The 16,434-nt window shown below is 34.0% G+C and overlaps 1 protein-coding gene across 8 annotated transcripts; it reads right to left on the bottom strand.

The window, feature by feature from the left end:
* Positions 1–484: 484 nt before the first annotated feature.
* On the bottom strand, positions 485–14,667 carry LOC130625784 (cubilin-like). Of its 8 annotated transcripts, none has more exons than XM_057440889.1 (17): positions 14,620–14,667; positions 12,902–13,106; positions 9,336–9,566; positions 8,837–8,875; positions 8,512–8,649; positions 7,682–7,919; positions 7,488–7,612; positions 7,111–7,347; positions 6,725–6,853; positions 6,468–6,613; positions 6,098–6,178; positions 5,532–5,651; positions 4,983–5,145; positions 4,355–4,690; positions 3,458–3,649; positions 3,155–3,328; positions 485–1,557 (listed from the first exon to the last, which is right to left on the bottom strand). In XM_057440889.1, exons 2-17 carry the CDS (start codon positions 12,975–12,977, stop codon positions 1,436–1,438), a joined length of 2,547 nt encoding a protein of 848 aa, XP_057296872.1. In that variant the 5' UTR covers positions 12,978–13,106; positions 14,620–14,667; the 3' UTR covers positions 485–1,435. The 8 variants fall into 8 exon arrangements, with proteins under 8 accessions (XP_057296872.1, XP_057296871.1, XP_057296877.1 ...); XM_057440888.1 differs by having other exon boundaries at positions 14,546–14,666; XM_057440894.1 differs by lacking the exons at positions 12,902–13,106; positions 14,620–14,667 and adding exons at positions 2,625–2,671; positions 10,979–12,884 and having other exon boundaries at positions 485–1,554.
* Between the last annotated feature and the right edge of the window lie 1,767 nt (positions 14,668–16,434).

Here is a 16,434-nt window from a genome sequence, read left to right on the forward strand (position 1 = left end):
CACCCCGATCAGACCTCTGATCATGACGGGCGAGTATAATGCGTGTAAGTCATAATGAAAGAGAATTACTTTGTTCATCACTAACATACTGCCTGGCAGTGAGCGGGATTCGATCCGCGGTCCCCATAACTGGGAGCCGCAGACGAACCCACTACACTACACAGTTATGGGGACCGCGGATCGAATCCCGCTCACTGCCAGGCAGTATGTTAGTGATGAACAAAGTAGTTCTCTTTCATTATAATTGAAATTGTTTTAAAGTGATAACTGTTCAAAACGTTGAACCGTGCAGTTATGGAAGCTTATTATCAGCCGGACGGAATTTCTGTTTCATAATCACCCCTTTTACCGCCATGTTAAAAGTTTTACAGTTGAATATAATTATTTGTCGTCCATGACAAGTTGCAGTCCTAAAAAACGTGGAAAAGACAGGTACCCTCATTTTACGGAACCTCATTTTACAGAACTTGTATAAAGCCTGACATATTTTTTATGGTATATTTGTTCTTTACCAGTTTAAATAATTTACACTGTCGAATTTAAAAAATTGCAAATGTACAAGTTTAAATAAAAACTTCTATTTCATATATACATACCTTCCTGGTCCAAAAAAATGAAAATAAAAATAGAGAGAAATCAGATTAAACAAAAAACTAAGAGCTGGTAACAAAGTCGCCAGCGTGAAACGCAAAATTTAAGTGTACAGTCGCGGGGCAGAAGCAATAAATGAACAACTGAAACGCTAACAAGGAATGCTTAGGTCTCATTTCCACAAGGTTACTAGCTAAAAATGCGTAGGTCACATTTCAACATGGTTATTAAAAAGTTTTCCTCTAACAAAACTAGCGTAGGAGAAAAATATATAAGAATTTAAAAGGTAATCTTAATTATGATCCAGGGAAATAAGCTGCCCTGCAGAAGCATAAAGAAAACAAATGGAACTTAAGGAGTTCCTAAAGACTTGCTTGATCACTAACCTTCATGCTTTTTGGTTGCCAGTGACAACGCAAGTATGGCGTTACGCATATAAACTTCTATAAATATTCTGCATAATTTATTTAATTTATTAAAATATTTAAAAGTTCTTGTTTTCTATCTATCTACCACACTAAGCGTACATTTACTACCCTAAACGGAATTTTTACCATAATCCAACTGCTAGCTGTTTTCTTACTAACCATTTGTTCTCTTACAGCTAGCCGTCCTCTTTTATAAAAGCGAGGCAAAGAGCTGGAAACCGGGATTACGGTGGCTCAAGTTTTGCGAATTGTCTATAAGTTTTTTTTTGTTTTTTTTTGCGTGTCTTGTATTGTAGGATCCGATAAAAAAAGTAAATCTTCGTTACTTTCAAGCCTTCCATTTACTTTCCTTGGTTATTCAAGAATATAACTTCTTCAGTTCTCCACTTTTATGATCTTTACTCATACATTCATGTTCAACCATGCGTTCTTGACAGCAACAGAGATATTAGTAATAACGTGAAATGTTGTGTATGAACATAGCTGTCGCTTTTTACCGACCGACGTCGTCTTTTGATACGGCGTTTTCTCCTTTCTTCTAAAATAACAACAAGTTATTTAAAATTGATTCGGCATCTGTTTTTTAGGGGCTGGTTACGTGGATTCCGGTTAGCCAGGGGATTTTTAAATCGGTTTATTGGGACAATTTTTTAACTCAGTATTACATTAAATATATATAGTCAGGAAGAAATTTCTCCTGCCCTGCTTAGACGATCTTCTCCACGACTAGCCTGGGTAAAACAATTTATGGAAACATTTCGTGCCGTTTAACCAGTATTTCGCCAAGCTACTGTCGGGATGAAATTTTGTATCGAGGTGATTTTTGTTCCGGCTTCTCATGTAATCTTGATTTAAAATTTATAAAGGTTTCTCAAAGAGCGCGCGATCTCCTGGTTGACGTGGTTGAAATTTCATGTAATCAGCCCCTTAGTAGCAAAACGAAGTTAAAGTACTAGTAGATGATAATCTTTTATCAGAAAAAAATATATGAATTTTATTGAGAATGATCCGTTTGAAGACGTCCTAGAAATGTAATTACGATACACTTTTCCGCCTTTAAACAATCCTATTGCTGTAAAAAGTCTCGGTCGTGAAAACAAACACATTTTTTTTAGTTTTCCTATGGTTTGCCTTTTTAGGGTGGACATTACCAATGAAAAACTTTACTACTGCAATTATAAAATACTCCAAAAAAACACCCTGGAAAGTTGCAAAAAACTTTTTTTCTTTGTTTTGGCTGTTTAAGTCACCAGATGATGCAAACGGATGGCAGACAAAATAACCGTGTTATGGGAGGTGTTTGCGTGTGTTGTTTTCGCCATTAAAATTCCTGTTTTGTTGAGCAAATTTATTTAAAAAAGGGCAGAAACCTTTTTGAACTGACTTTTTGGAAGTCAGTGGTCACACAGGTCTTGTGATTTAAATGGTACTTGATTTTCAGTAGCCCTTTACCACCCAACCGTAAACAAATTGTGTGAGGTTTGGAAAATTTTTTTGGGCGAGCATTTTTTTTGAAAGAAGTGAATGATGTGTCTGCATAACATAAGCATAAATAAAGTGAATGAGTATTGAATGAATGGATGAATGTTCCATGGTTTGACTCACCTAGTATATATGATGTTGGGTATGGTGTCAGTGTGTATTTTGTTTACCTAGATAATAAATACTAAGTGTGAACAGTGCAATACAAATCAGTGCGTACTAGTTGTTATCGTGTAAAGTTAGTATTAAATTCTCACGGTGAACAGTGCATTAAAAAATAGTGGATGTTATCGTGTAAAGAGAGTATTAAGTACGCGCATGGCCGTTACTTTTGGTTTGTGTTTCGTGTTGATAAATGTAGCGTTGTAAAGGCGGGAATGTACACGTCACGTTACCTCTTTTAACGTTAAAAGCTGAAAACGACAGAGTTTTAATGGAAACTTTAAACCAAAGAGACAGATTTTCTTTAATTGATAGTCGACTCGAAGTAATTCATTAAAGAAAAGTCTTGAAAGTGAGGTGTACGTGCGTGTGTCTATGGTGTGTGCAGTTTAGGTATTAACGTATAGTGCGATGTATTAGCATCTGTAACCATGGTAGTGTCGAGAATGGTATCTTTGTAGTGATCAAGAAATGTAGTGTAACGCACTTACGTGTAACGCCTTCTTGCCAGACTGAATATTTTAGGTTGAATCCTTCTCCACGACGTTTCATATTTGATGTTTCCGTGTGGCCAGGATGGTATTCAATACGAAGTTCGTTCTTTGAGTACACAAACGCGAAAGGCGACTGTACACCAGCTAAATTTTGAATAATGTGCGACGAAGCTGTAAGAGACAATGTACATTATACTCTGTTAAACGAAAGTTTTCAATTTGTAAAATATGTCTTCTCCGATTTTAAACACCTTAAAATACCTGTCAGCGAGAGTTGTATGTATTTTATTATTAGCCTACCTGTCAAGCCAGCTTTGACTAGTAGGTAGGATCCTTGATTTCTTTCGGGAAAATGCACCCTTTTAAATTCCAAATTTATTCGACTACCTTTTGGTAGCTTGAACAACCAGGTGCTTGTCTTGTTTACTCGAGATAATATTTCATGTACTCCATTTATCACACCATGTTGGGATGTTATGAGTCGACCAAACCCTGAGTTAAGAAAGCAGAGAAAAATATTAGGACCTCCAGGAAGTTACAACAACAAAAAAATCACTGTCTTAAGTTTTCTATTCTATTAAAAGCTAATGGTGGCACCGTAGCTTGTTGCAATAACTCTCGCATTGTGCGCAGAAGACCGCTTGAGATTCAGTTCCTCTTGGCGGGAATTCAATATGGACGAGTGAGTGTTACCATAAATCCAGTCATGTGAAAAAGATGATTGGGAAGGCACACTGTGTGACCTGTTGGATATTGCAATAAGTTATCTAGCATATCGCCGGCCTGAGTAGCTCACAATGAGCATAAAATACTCCAAACCTCATCATCTATGCCATGGTTCCTCCTGCAAATAAAAGACAGGGTATATTCCTCGATTTTTGTAAGCTAGCTGCACATCTTTTCATCTATCTATGCTTTTTATATTTCTTCAAATTATATACGTTAGCAAGAGAAGCTGGAAAGGTGTATCGAAAAAATATTGAAAAGCAAACTTTCTTTCTTTCTTTCTTTATTATTTTTAGTATATTCTTTTCTTAACTTTGAAATAAAATATAAAAAACGCCATAGTAATTGCACATCCCTAGTGCCGAGAATAATGGTTGCTAAAATTAAAACGCATTGGATCACAACCGGTATCAACATCGAGGAAATTAACGATGTTAATCGCACTAAAAATCTTCAAATGCCAAAACCTACCTAAATCTTCTCTCGTGTAAGTGAATTTTACACCTTGAATTTCTTCAGGAAGTTTGAAACTTTCAAAGTTCATCCATATTTGCCTAGACATTGGCATGACGTAAACGCCTGGCTTCTTTGAATCACAGAACGTTTCATTTGCCGTATGAGTGTGACCATCATACGATATGCGCAGTCTTGAAGTAGCACAGTCTGCTTGTAATGCGACAACATGAAACAGGTATAAAGTATTACGACTTGAAGAAGCTTCCGGTGAGATTACCCATGTACTTGTGGTTTTCTTGTACGTGCTGTAGTTAATCGTCTTTTCTGGTTCCGTCAATGTTTCACCGCTGTCTAAAAGATTTTAAACAATGTAATGTAAAATACAGAAGTTAAATGGTGAACTTTGATGTTTAACTTCTTTTTCTTTACACCTCTTTTTTTCAGACCTGTTGGCAGCCATGTACTCAGGACCTGTTGCCTTCCTTAATTCGGGCGTCACATTAAAAAAGATGTGTGAAAAGGTTATCGAATAATCACTATTCAATTGTGCCAAAGAAAAGACCATTGTACGCCCGTTTTAACCACTAACGCCATTTACGCCTGTTTTTCATTCAGTCTATTTTGATACAAAAAATCATACTACCTCCAGTATCCACTTTACAGCCGTAAACTTCCACGCGCATGCACACGTGTATTCGCCGACCTGATTGGTAATCCAATGGCTGAATACGAATTTTTTTCACCGCCACCGATGGAGTGAGTATGTTCTCCTTCGTTACGTTATAAAATCTGTTTCCACCAAATAACTAAAGAAACAGCAAAGCACGTGACCTCCATGAAAAATGTTGCATATTCACATGCAAACGCATATACCAAAAATTGCATTGCAAACATTAACATACTTGACGTCGACAGAAATGATTTTAGTGATTGAATCTACCTCGCAAAAAGATAAATTGGTTTTTATGGTAATACTGCCTAACCGTACGAACGGTTGACATACATTTTCTAAATTCCTAGATACAATCCAGATACAATCTGTAGAACAGAAATAGTGACATTACCATTAATGTGCCTTATCGAAAATTATTCATTTGTATCTTTAGACTTTTGTTACTGCAATTTTATTGTAGTTGTCATTGTAACCGACTTCTGAAAAAGAAGTATAATTATAGACGATAAGAGCACCTACTGTGTACGGGTTTTTTCTTTCCGTATCTACATAGCTTGCATAATGTTTTAATTTCTTTCCAGTTGTATACAATACTTTGTACTTTGTGACGTAATATGTATTTCCATACATCGTGTAGCCCTATGAATATTATTATTATCAAAATTTTAATTTGATTTGAACGAATATTATGAACTATTACATCGAAAACGTATACCAAGTTCATTAAACTGCAGCTCCTAGCGTTTAAACGTCGGCGCTCAACACGTTCAATTTCCGTTACATTAAAGATGGCAGCGTTTTCTGAATTTTTACTTGTTATTTAAAGAGATGACCGTCTGCTAGAAAGTTGACTGTCATTACTTTCGAAATACAGGCATCGCGGCCATAAAAAAATCTACCGCGCCTACCCCGATACTAAACGCTAGAAGCTACGACGAAGAATGCTTTAATGAAAGGGCTTATTGACAATGGTGGTAGAAAGGCTTGGTGAAACCATGCATATGTACTACCAGAATAAAATTTTAAAGAAATTGTAAGAAACTTCAATACAAGATAAAACAAAAAAGCCGAGAAATATTTCCTACCTGTGTAGCTATACGTGTGACTTTTGTTACTTGTGGAAAAGTGATTTCAAAGTATTCACCAAGAAACTTGGATTTCCTTTCCTAAAATAGGAAAATCTAAATCTTATTTTTTCTTACAGCTTCATACGTTATTATGTGTGGTGGGATTGTCAATACTCAGAGTATTTAGGGTTTTTTTATCATCTAAGCAAGTTGTGGCAAAGTTGTGGCAACTTAAATTAGATTTTCGATTCCTGGTAAAAAAAAAACGATACTGCTCAACTGCTTGTTTCGTTGTTTGTGTAATATAAAAAATAAACGAGTCACTAATTTGCAGTAAATAACTCAAACAACTTCATAGCATTGTCAAAAGCAATTCCAACTGGCTTACTGCGCTACACCACGCGAATGGACCATTTAAACGCCCAAAATCTGCGCCCAGTATATGAGGTTTGTGAGCTATTTTAAAGTTTGATGATGTTAACACATTTAGTCTGTCAATGCGCCCATCTTCCATACCAAGCGACTCGGAGCATGCTGAAAAATATAACGTAATCATATACTTGAGAAGGGATAAGACCGTATGAACGGCGTGACACTGGATTTTTTCGCCCTCTATCTTCACCTCTAAATGTCAAGTACACTTACTCTTTTTATGCGTTTTGAACATAATTTGGAATCCCTTGCCAGCCATTTCTGCGTTACTATGGAAACGAATGTACATGGCTTGACCACGTGATATAATCACTTTGGGGTAAAACATGTTACAGTAATGTCCTGAAAAAAACGAAGAACTGAAGTTAGAAAAAGACTAAAATAGAATTGTTTTTAGCTGAACATAGTCAAGCTTTAATGGATATTTATTGGCTATTTATTATTAATCAACCAACCTTGCTCCCGGGATATTATACGTTTTTAAGCTAACAAAAATGGCTTACGAGGTTACATTTAAAATTATTGATAATTAAAGTTTAATGATACAAGCAGCAGATTTAACAGTAAAACAACGTTTGTTGTTTTTGTGTAAATTTTACCGAGAAGAGGCGACGTTTCTGTAGGACCATCACGGATTTCAATGTAGTCATCAGCACAGTCGCCCCTCTTTGACATTAGAACATCCATGTAGGCGATATGTAAGGATATATACTGATTCTTATCCGTTGTTATCGTCCAAACGCATTCACTAAACGCAGGGTATGTTAAGTGCCTCGCTGGATTAAAGTTTGGCGACTCGATTGTTCCGTTTTTTATAAAGAAATCTCCACCACAACCTAAACGTTACAATACGAAGAACACGTTATAGTTTGTCGCTAAATTTGCTGTCCAGATCAGTCTTGATGAATCAGTGGAAAATATTCTCCCAATGCATGCTTACAAAAATTGGTTTGATTTGATTTAAATAAAAACTTACGTTCAGTGGATGATTGGGTGAAAATCGCTCGGAAACCTTGCAATCTTCCGTAGAGGTCGGAATGAAATTTAACTGATACTTCGTTACCAGAAGTCACCAATGGTGGAGGGGCATCAAAACAATACCTTTAATAATTAAATAAATTATAGTTTGCAGAGATATGGAAGTATAAATTTTGAGCGTGATAAACTTACTGTCCAATTGTTTTTGCATTATTTGAATGTCCATCAGTAATTACCACGGAGTCCCTGCATTTACACGTGCCTCCACTTTGGCATGTTGATTCCACTTCGAAAAACAGAAATCGAAGAGCAACATATTTTCCCTTGGGAACCTTGATCTTCCACTCGCATTTTCGATTGCGTGGATAATGCAAGGGGAACCGGGGGGTCGTAATTTCTCCATGCACAGCATTTATTTCACCACCGCATTCTAAATATAGGTATTCCCTTACAGTTGATTATGCCTGCTTATCTTGCAATTAATTTATTTTGTTTACCTTACCAGTAACTTGTTTACTTTGTAACATGAACATTTTGCGGCATGAAAATGTTGCTTGACCCGCGAAATTAAAATATCGCAATAATTTAGTTTCGTCAACCTCAAAATTAAAATGCTTTAAGAATTTAATGTAAAACATTTTTCTGAACAACAAGTAATGTTAGAGCCAGCTAGAACAGTTAAAAGTCGGTTACAGAAACTTTTTTTCTCATACTTACATATATATTAACGATTTTTGACAGTTTCTTTAACCGCGAAAATGAAATACCGTTCTTCTCTAACCCCGAAATTAAAATAAAAAATTTTTCAAGCATTAATTCCTAGCCTTTATAGAGAGTGTCCCACCTCTTATTGGCAGCATTTTAACTCTAATTTCATCTCGTCCCCAGGACATTTTTTGCTTTTTGATATCGGACACAGAAAGAATAGTCAATTTTTCCCGCTATTTATAATATCAAAATGAAAAAAAGGCCTTGGGAACAAGGTTGACTCTGGTGGTGACGAGATTGTCAAGAAGTCATACCTTTCTCCTTCAATGCTACGAAGGTAGCTTTGAATCCTTTCATCTCAATCGTACTGTCTGATTGAAACCAAAGTCGAAGTTTGTTAAATGTTGAGGTGATTACCTTAGGAGGACGTCGTTTGTTACAATACTGACCGCCTAAAAGCAAATAAGACATTATCAGTACACGCGAAAAAGTGTTTTTTTTCTTTTTTTTTCTGTGATATACTTTGTGTTATGGGATTAATGACATTTAGTTTTTAATTTATACATTTTTTTTTATTTTTATTTAATATTTATTATTATTATATATTCTTTAATTATGTGTTATTTAATTTAAAGTTACCTTTTATACGAACCCATTCTGTGTTATTAACCATGATTCCTAAAATACCGAAGGATTCATTTTTATTTTCTCTGTCATTTTAAAATAGAATTTTTTTTTAAATTGTCTATATGGTGATGTCATTAGTGCCAGGCCTTTTTTCAGTGAAACGTTTACTAGAACTTTTGTTTCTTCTCACCGAATGCTTACGACAGGGCACTTTTTTATTTCTTACAATAATTTTATAGAGAATTACAAGTTCTTCCAAAAAATCCGAACTTTATAAAGTTTTTAAACGGCCAATAAGAAGCAAAGAGGGTCAATTTTTTTGCGGCGAAACAATTAGCACATGTACCTACTGTTTAGCAAAAATGAAGACACTTCGCAGTATGTATGCGCTAAATCCGCTAAATGTTTAGAGTTTTTAACAAAAAAAGATCAATTGGAAGACGAGCTTATTTCAAAAGAATGAAGAAGATTTTTATCGTGTTTGATAACTGGTGGTAAAATTAATTCTCACCAATCATAGGTGAGTTGATATCTCCGCCATCTTTAACTTCCAAAACATCCGTCTTACAGTCTTCGTACGGTTCGACGTCAAAATCAACGAATGTGAGTTCGATATAATGCTTCTTTGGTACTGTAATTGTCCATATGCATGAACTTTCTGCGGGATAATTTTCGGGATAATTCGGTGTGCTTATTGTTCCTTGTGATCCTTGTAAGTTCTGACTGCATTGTTTGCTTGTTGCTATGGTAACAAAAGATAATTTAAATTAAAAGAACGTCCTTAAATGTGATCACATTTAAAAGCTCACCAGCTAAAATTCTTACAAACCAAGCCAGACTTTTATAAGAGGCAGAATGTCAAATTTTAAACTTTTTCAGATAGATAAATAAATGAGTACTTTATATCCATTTTTATTTCACAAAATTTATTTTCGCAAAACTGTTTTATTGTGGATTATTAAAAAAAACTGACCACACTTAGTGCAAGTGAATATTTTCGGCCTAAAAATTCTTTGCTAAAATCTTCTGTCAACATTTTTTTCCCGATAAAGTACTCAAATCTGACTCATAACTGTCACAAAAAATGCGTCAGGAAAGGGAAGGGAGGAATATCTTAACCTTTTTCGTGGATACGAGAAATAACACTGCAAAAAAAAAAACCCTGACATGAAAATGCGCATGAATGGTCCTTGTTATTTGGAAGTGCTAAACAACAACATGTCTTAACCAGATTTTTTCTTATGGAAACAATAACAAAACAACACCGTGCGCCCCAGCTTTGCACAAAAAAAATTGTACATCCATTTTTTTTCATAAAAAGAATAGCTATTTAAAATTCCAGACAGCCATTTTAAATCACATAAAGCTCAGAAAACTTTTTATTTTTTACAATTTTGTTTGTTCCAGTTGCAACCGTGCGTCATTCATTTTAACTTTACTAATTTTAATTTTAATTTTAAAATAGAAATGGAATACTTTTCTCTATGCCAATTGACGTCAATCATTCCGTGACAAAAAACCAACTGAACTTTGTATTGATTTATTTACTTCTAATAAAAGCGTCTGTGTTAATACCATATTATAAAGATAAGCAAATGCGAATAAAGGGAAATAAGTAGCGGAGTATAAGGAAGGATGTTGAATATTGTTATTAAATTTGCCAGGATTCTGACAGTGATATGTATTCCAGGAATTTTAATAGCTGTCTGGGTTTTTAAAAGCTAGACTTGTCTGACAAGACACCTCCGGTAAGATACTGTCATCAGGAAAATGGACGGAATGTCCTGTCACGTGTTGCTAACAGCAACTGACGTGTGAGAAAAACCTTTATAGTCCTATGATTTTCCCCCTTTTTAATGCAAGTTAGCAAAATCTATGCTGCTCTTTCAGCAACTAAAAGCCTCTTGAGCTGTCTTTGAACGTACAACTTTTAAGATTATAATGTGCAGAAGAATTTGCCTATTTCCTTTTTTTAGGCTTTTAATAAAGCCTGTAAGGATGGATAAAGGTTGTGTAGTGTGTAGCCTTAGCACTAGTATTTGAGATGAATATAAAAAGCCAAAATGTTTTAGATATAGACTTATTTAAATTTTTGTTCATTAATTTTGTTAGACGTATTTCTGACAAAAATTTGAGACAAGCTTTTATCGTTACTTTGAGTTGCATTGCTGACTGACTGAACACCGACTGAACACCATTCCAAATCAAGAAACGCATTCGTCATGAAGAACATATAAAAGAAAAGAAAGTTTGCAAATTATCTTGTATTTTTAAAATAATAAATTGATTTGCCCGATTTTTACCCAGAAAAAAATTCGGACGTTCTGAATAAATTCCAAATTTCAACAACAACTTTTTTTATCTCTCGCTGCACTACGATCTTATGCTACAGTTAGAGCATGATAAGAAAAATACTAACAAGCTCGTTCCTAGATTTTTCTGACTTTTTTTAAGGACCAATTGGAAGTCGAAACGAGGCTACTAGGAGAAAGTTTATATGTCAGGTGATTCACTTGCTTATCAAATGCCACGCTTAACTTTCTATCACCTCCTGCCTAGACCCCACCTTATCTCCTTATAAGGACAACAAACTAAAACAAAAAGCTATGAAGTTGAGGTTGATCTTCACACATGCCGCCTTTATGATTTATTTAGAGACATTCTATTGGTCAAAGCTTACTTTTAGCTTGTAGTCAGCGTTTAAACAAGGAGAAAAGGAAAACAACTTATATGCAGTGACTCAACGACATCGAAGTGTTTACAACAACACGTGGTTTGTGGAATTTGATTTAAATTATGCAGAAACAAAATTGATCAAAACATGATCAAAACAAGATGAATATTTTAATATAGCAACCGCCATTTTGATTTGAATCAAGGATTGTTATTTTATTTATTTATTTTTGTGTTTATTTTTTATTCCTTTCCTTTCCGTGTGATCATTTTCCATTTTAATATCATTCTTCGTTGCTAAGCAACCATGGTAGTGAAACGGTATGAAACAGTTCAATAAAAAGTCTGAGAAGTGTTTGATGTCAGGGAGCAATTATATATACACCTAAGCTACATGAAGTGACTGTTGTTTCAGACATCAACTTCGTTCCCAGGACCAAATGTTAAGAAAGTAAAATAACTAGTAGATATTACTTACAACTTAAAATATTAACACCGAAGGTTTAATATCGCCTCTCTCTTCATGTAGCTAGGAAAGGCTGCAAGCAATTTTATTATTCTCATAATATTTAATCGGTAAAAAGTGCCGAGTGATTAAACAGTCATTTTATTTTATTATATTCTTAATAATTTATTTATTTTTTTATATTTTATTTATCAAATTTCAGGTCTGTAAAGTAAAAATCATTTTTAGATTGGCTAGATTTAGATTTAGATTTCATTTTTATGCACTCCACCGCATTGATTTTATTGTTTTGTAAAGAAGTTGAAGGAGTAAACAGTATTCCAAGTGCAGAAAACGTGCTTAAATTCCTCCGTGCACTCTTACCAACCCTTTTTTGCCAACCCAAACATTTTAAGTCCCAACCATGGATGCCATCTACGCAAAAAGCTCCTTGTACCCAACAATACCTATTATAAGGATAGAGACATCCCCTTTGGAAACATTTAGTACGTGAGACACTAACAACCTTTTCACAATTCAACAGAAAACTATACAATATTGCGTTTGAGAGAAGGGACCTGGTGATCTTGTTTGTTTCAGCACTTGTTTTTAACGATTATTTTTTAAATACCAAGGATAAAAAAACTTTTATGAGCAAAGAAACTAAATTTTATTTGAATCAGTTGTTTTAAAAGTTTTCCTTTTTTTTTTCTTTTTCGACAAGTTTAATACTCTCTCCTGCAAACTTTTATTACAAACTATTCTCACAGCGCCAGATTTTTGTCCATAAGGCACCAATTTTGTAAGACTTTTGACATTTAAAAGTGGTTTTGGGAACAATTCTTTAGTATTATTATAGATGGTGTTTCTGGATTGACAACAGTCAATTCTAGCGCAATGCATGACTGTTAGAAACAAGAGTATGAAAATCAACTGAAAATAAGAAATTGAAAACTCACCGGTCGTGATTTTTAAAACTAACGTGAACAAAATGATACTCTTGGTTAATTTTGAAATAATAAACTTTATCTCCATCCTTATTTTCGTTTTTAATTCCTTCTTCAACTTTTTACTAGTCTATATAATTTTTTACATATGTAATTCTTCTGTGACTATTTTATTTCGTTCTTCTATTTCTTTACATCACCTATTCATACGTTAAATCTAAACAGAAAACATTCAACAGTTATCTATCAAAAATCTTTCAACCGATCCAAACCTCTTTGTGTTCTATCACACCTGGTGAAAATACACAAAAAGTTAATTCTAAAAAAAAGTATATTCTCTTTACAATAGTAATTTCATACACGCGGTTATATTGATCACATGACCAAAGCAAGATAGATATTTACTTTTAATTTTCGAGTCAACTCATAAATATTTTTTATGATTTTTTTTTGCTTTTTATAGCTACATATACGTTGAGAATGGTAATTAGTCACGTGTTTTGTCTGGGAAAAGGACGATCAATAAATGTGGAAATAACTCCCCTTTATAAATATATCCCCTTTGTTTGCTTTCCATAATGGCAGCGCAGCTGGGAACCTACATGAAAAGTTCGTGTAAACAAGACTGTTGTTTTCACAGGTAATGCTTTTCAGACAGTTTTGTATCTTCTCATATTGTCCCATTTTTCTCACCACCGGAGAAGGGAAGCGACATTAAACAGAAACAAACGGAGGAGGGAGGAGAAAATCCTTGTATGCATGTAGTTAAACTGCGTGATACAGGGGAGCATCGAGTAAGAAAGAACAAATGGTCCATTCTTTTTTTATAACATCGTAAGGAACATGAAACAGGAAGTTTAGCTATGTGTCTATATTTAATGAATGCTGGAATGCCTTGGCAGCACTATGAAGCACGGCTTGCTTTATTTACTATTTTGAGTCTTGTTTAGAAGTAATATTTAGGCAAGGAAGAGCTACATGCCTTACGTATAAACGGTTTAATTTGATTTAAATTCTACTTCTTAATTACAAAATTTTTGTTTTAGATTTGTTTATTCAATAAACAATTAGATTTTATCTATATTAATGGTTTGTGCCACGGTAGACTAATTAGTTTGAGTAATGAGAAGACATCAAAAATATATAAAACTTTACATCTATATTTCAGTTGATATGACTTATTAACAGAAATATGGATGGAATATGACGGTACTGCTATCAACGAGAGTCCTGCGAAGGGGGTCCTAGTGCATTTAAAGCTCCTATTTGAGCTACCAAAGTGGTGAAAGCACAGCAATTGCTTAAACTCTTCAATAGAAGTTCCGAAAAATTAGCTTCGCAAATACAGTATTAGCATTAGAATGTTATTGACAATTCTAAGGATGTAGAAATTCTCATTTCACACGTCAATGCAGAATCTTTTTTCTGCTGCATGTTTTTCTATCAGAACAAACTTTATAAGAACATTTGATAAGCTTTTTCATTTTTAAGTAGTACCGGCATGCTTCTTTAAACTTCAAAAATGACAAAATCAAAAACAATTCAAGAAAACTGTCATACTTTAAATTAAAAAAAGGTAAGCACGTTGGAAGCCTTCGTTCAAATTCACACAAACATGTAGCTATTAAGATTAGCTAATGTAAAAAAGTTACTAACATATAATTATCTTTTACCGATCTCCGCCGTGGCGGCACTTTTGTTGTTATAATAATCGCGAAAAACTTACATACTTGCGATTTTTAAATCTCGACTATCTTAAAATGTGTCATCTCTCTACTGCCCACTTGTTTATGCAAATTTATAAATTTTAAAGGAACCTTGTATGATATACATTAATAATTTACCATGAAATTATTTATTCTAGTGATTCGCCTTATAAGTCGAAAATTTCTACTCTTTAATTTGTCATATATTTTAAAATGCTGTTATTTATATGTCAACGTGTGAATAAAAATAATAACCACGCAATTGAGTTTTAACGTTGAGCATGATGTCACGTGACCATACATGAATGGTATCTCAATAATGACTAAATTACTGTCATGTTTTTAATTGATTTAATTGTTTTAATCTTTATATTTTTATTTAGTTTATAACTATTTTTAGTACTAGAGTCAAAAATTTTCACCTATGACGCAAAAACACGCCTTTGATTAAAAAGTTGCTTCGAAATATCTCCCTGTTGTTTAAACAGCTAAATTACTCCAAGTATTAAATTATTCAAATTTCAAAATAATAAATTATACAAGTGGGCTCCACTAAAGCTATACCCTTTTCCTGTGTAAAAAAGCAGTGATAAATTTTATTAAAAAAACAGTAACAATTCGCACATGAAACAATGCTAGTTACGGTATTAAATTTAAAGTCAAACTTAAAAACGGTTTTATTTACTATGGTTTAAAATATTAATGACGAAAAAAAACTGGCTACTGCGAGCACACAGTCCACGAATAATTATACATGTCTTGGAATAGTTCTGGAAGGTAACCATGTCTAGTTTCTGCTTCAGAAACCTTGTAGGCCCCAATTTTTTCTTGCAAAAATGTTTGGTGGAACAAAAACCTAAACTCAAATGCGTAGAAGTATCATGGTCGTTTTTTTTCACTTTAGTCGTCCTGAAATCTCAAACCATATTGTTTCTGAATTTTTAGGACGCCAGTGATGGTTTAAACTTTGAGCTGGTGGAGAATGATTATGATTCCTTATTTGAAAACGTGATTACAGTTCTAAGTGGATAAATCAACTATCCTTAGCCGCCATTCCAACAGCCGCCACTGCGCAGCGGTTTAATTATTTTGTAGACCACTGCTGTATGGAAAGTTTGATTTGTTTTCAATAGGCCTCTATTTAGGTATCTTAAAGTTCAGTGATTACGAGTTATGACTAATAGACGCCAAGTCTGTATTTCGGTCTTGCTGTGACGCCAATTGGCGTCCTATCTAGTCGAAGGGTTAAGAGTTAAAATATTTAACAAACATTCTGAGAGTTTATTGGATTTGGTATAGTAATCCAAATATCTTCAAGAACAGCATGTTCTAAAGGTGTGGCAAGCCAGAATTAACAAGAAAAAAAGGTAGACAAACGTCGATCTAGCTGTTACGGTGGAATAACTTTTGTCAAATTTGAACATGACATTAAATACAGTAAATGCACTTACTCGTAAAAAAAAATTTAAACAGGAAACCAGAAAAAGAACAGCAGGTAAAATAGGTAAAAAAAAGAAAAGAAGATTAAGTTACCTTTATGGAGCTGGTGGTTTTTGTAATCTATATATTATTTATCTCGCGAAAAGTTCGCAGACTTTTTCTCACAAATTAAGATTAAATCTTTTGTTTATATTTTAATATAAGCGCGTGCGCTTAATGAATGTGTTAAAAGCGATCGTGAACGAGCAATTATGTCTTTTGTTTGTTTATCTAAAAAATAATGACAGCCATTTACCATCACACGTGTGGTAATTGTCACCATTTGTATTCTTGTTTGGCGAATGCTTTCTACGTTAAACAAACACATTGAGCGTTTGTTGAATTCTCAATTCTTCATGC

The sequence above is a fragment of the Hydractinia symbiolongicarpus genome, chromosome 14 (genome assembly GCF_029227915.1).
Source record: "Hydractinia symbiolongicarpus strain clone_291-10 chromosome 14, HSymV2.1, whole genome shotgun sequence".
NCBI classification, from domain to species: Eukaryota; Metazoa; Cnidaria; class Hydrozoa; order Anthoathecata; family Hydractiniidae; genus Hydractinia; species Hydractinia symbiolongicarpus.

What these genes read in the sequence shown, in the direction of transcription:
- LOC130625784 (XM_057440887.1), bottom strand. Translation starts at nt 11,057, where the DNA reads ATGTTCTTCATGACGAATGCGTTTCTTGATTTGGAATGGTGTTCAGTC. An exon ending in CTGTAAAGTGGATACTGGAG is followed by an intron (nt 4,691 to 4,982) that starts GTAGTATGATTT and finishes AAAATCTTTTAG; the next exon opens with ACAGCGGTGAAACATTGACG. An exon ending in TTACACGAGAGAAGATTTAG is followed by an intron (nt 3,650 to 4,354) that starts GTAGGTTTTGGC and finishes TTCTTAACTCAG; the next exon opens with GGTTTGGTCGACTCATAACA.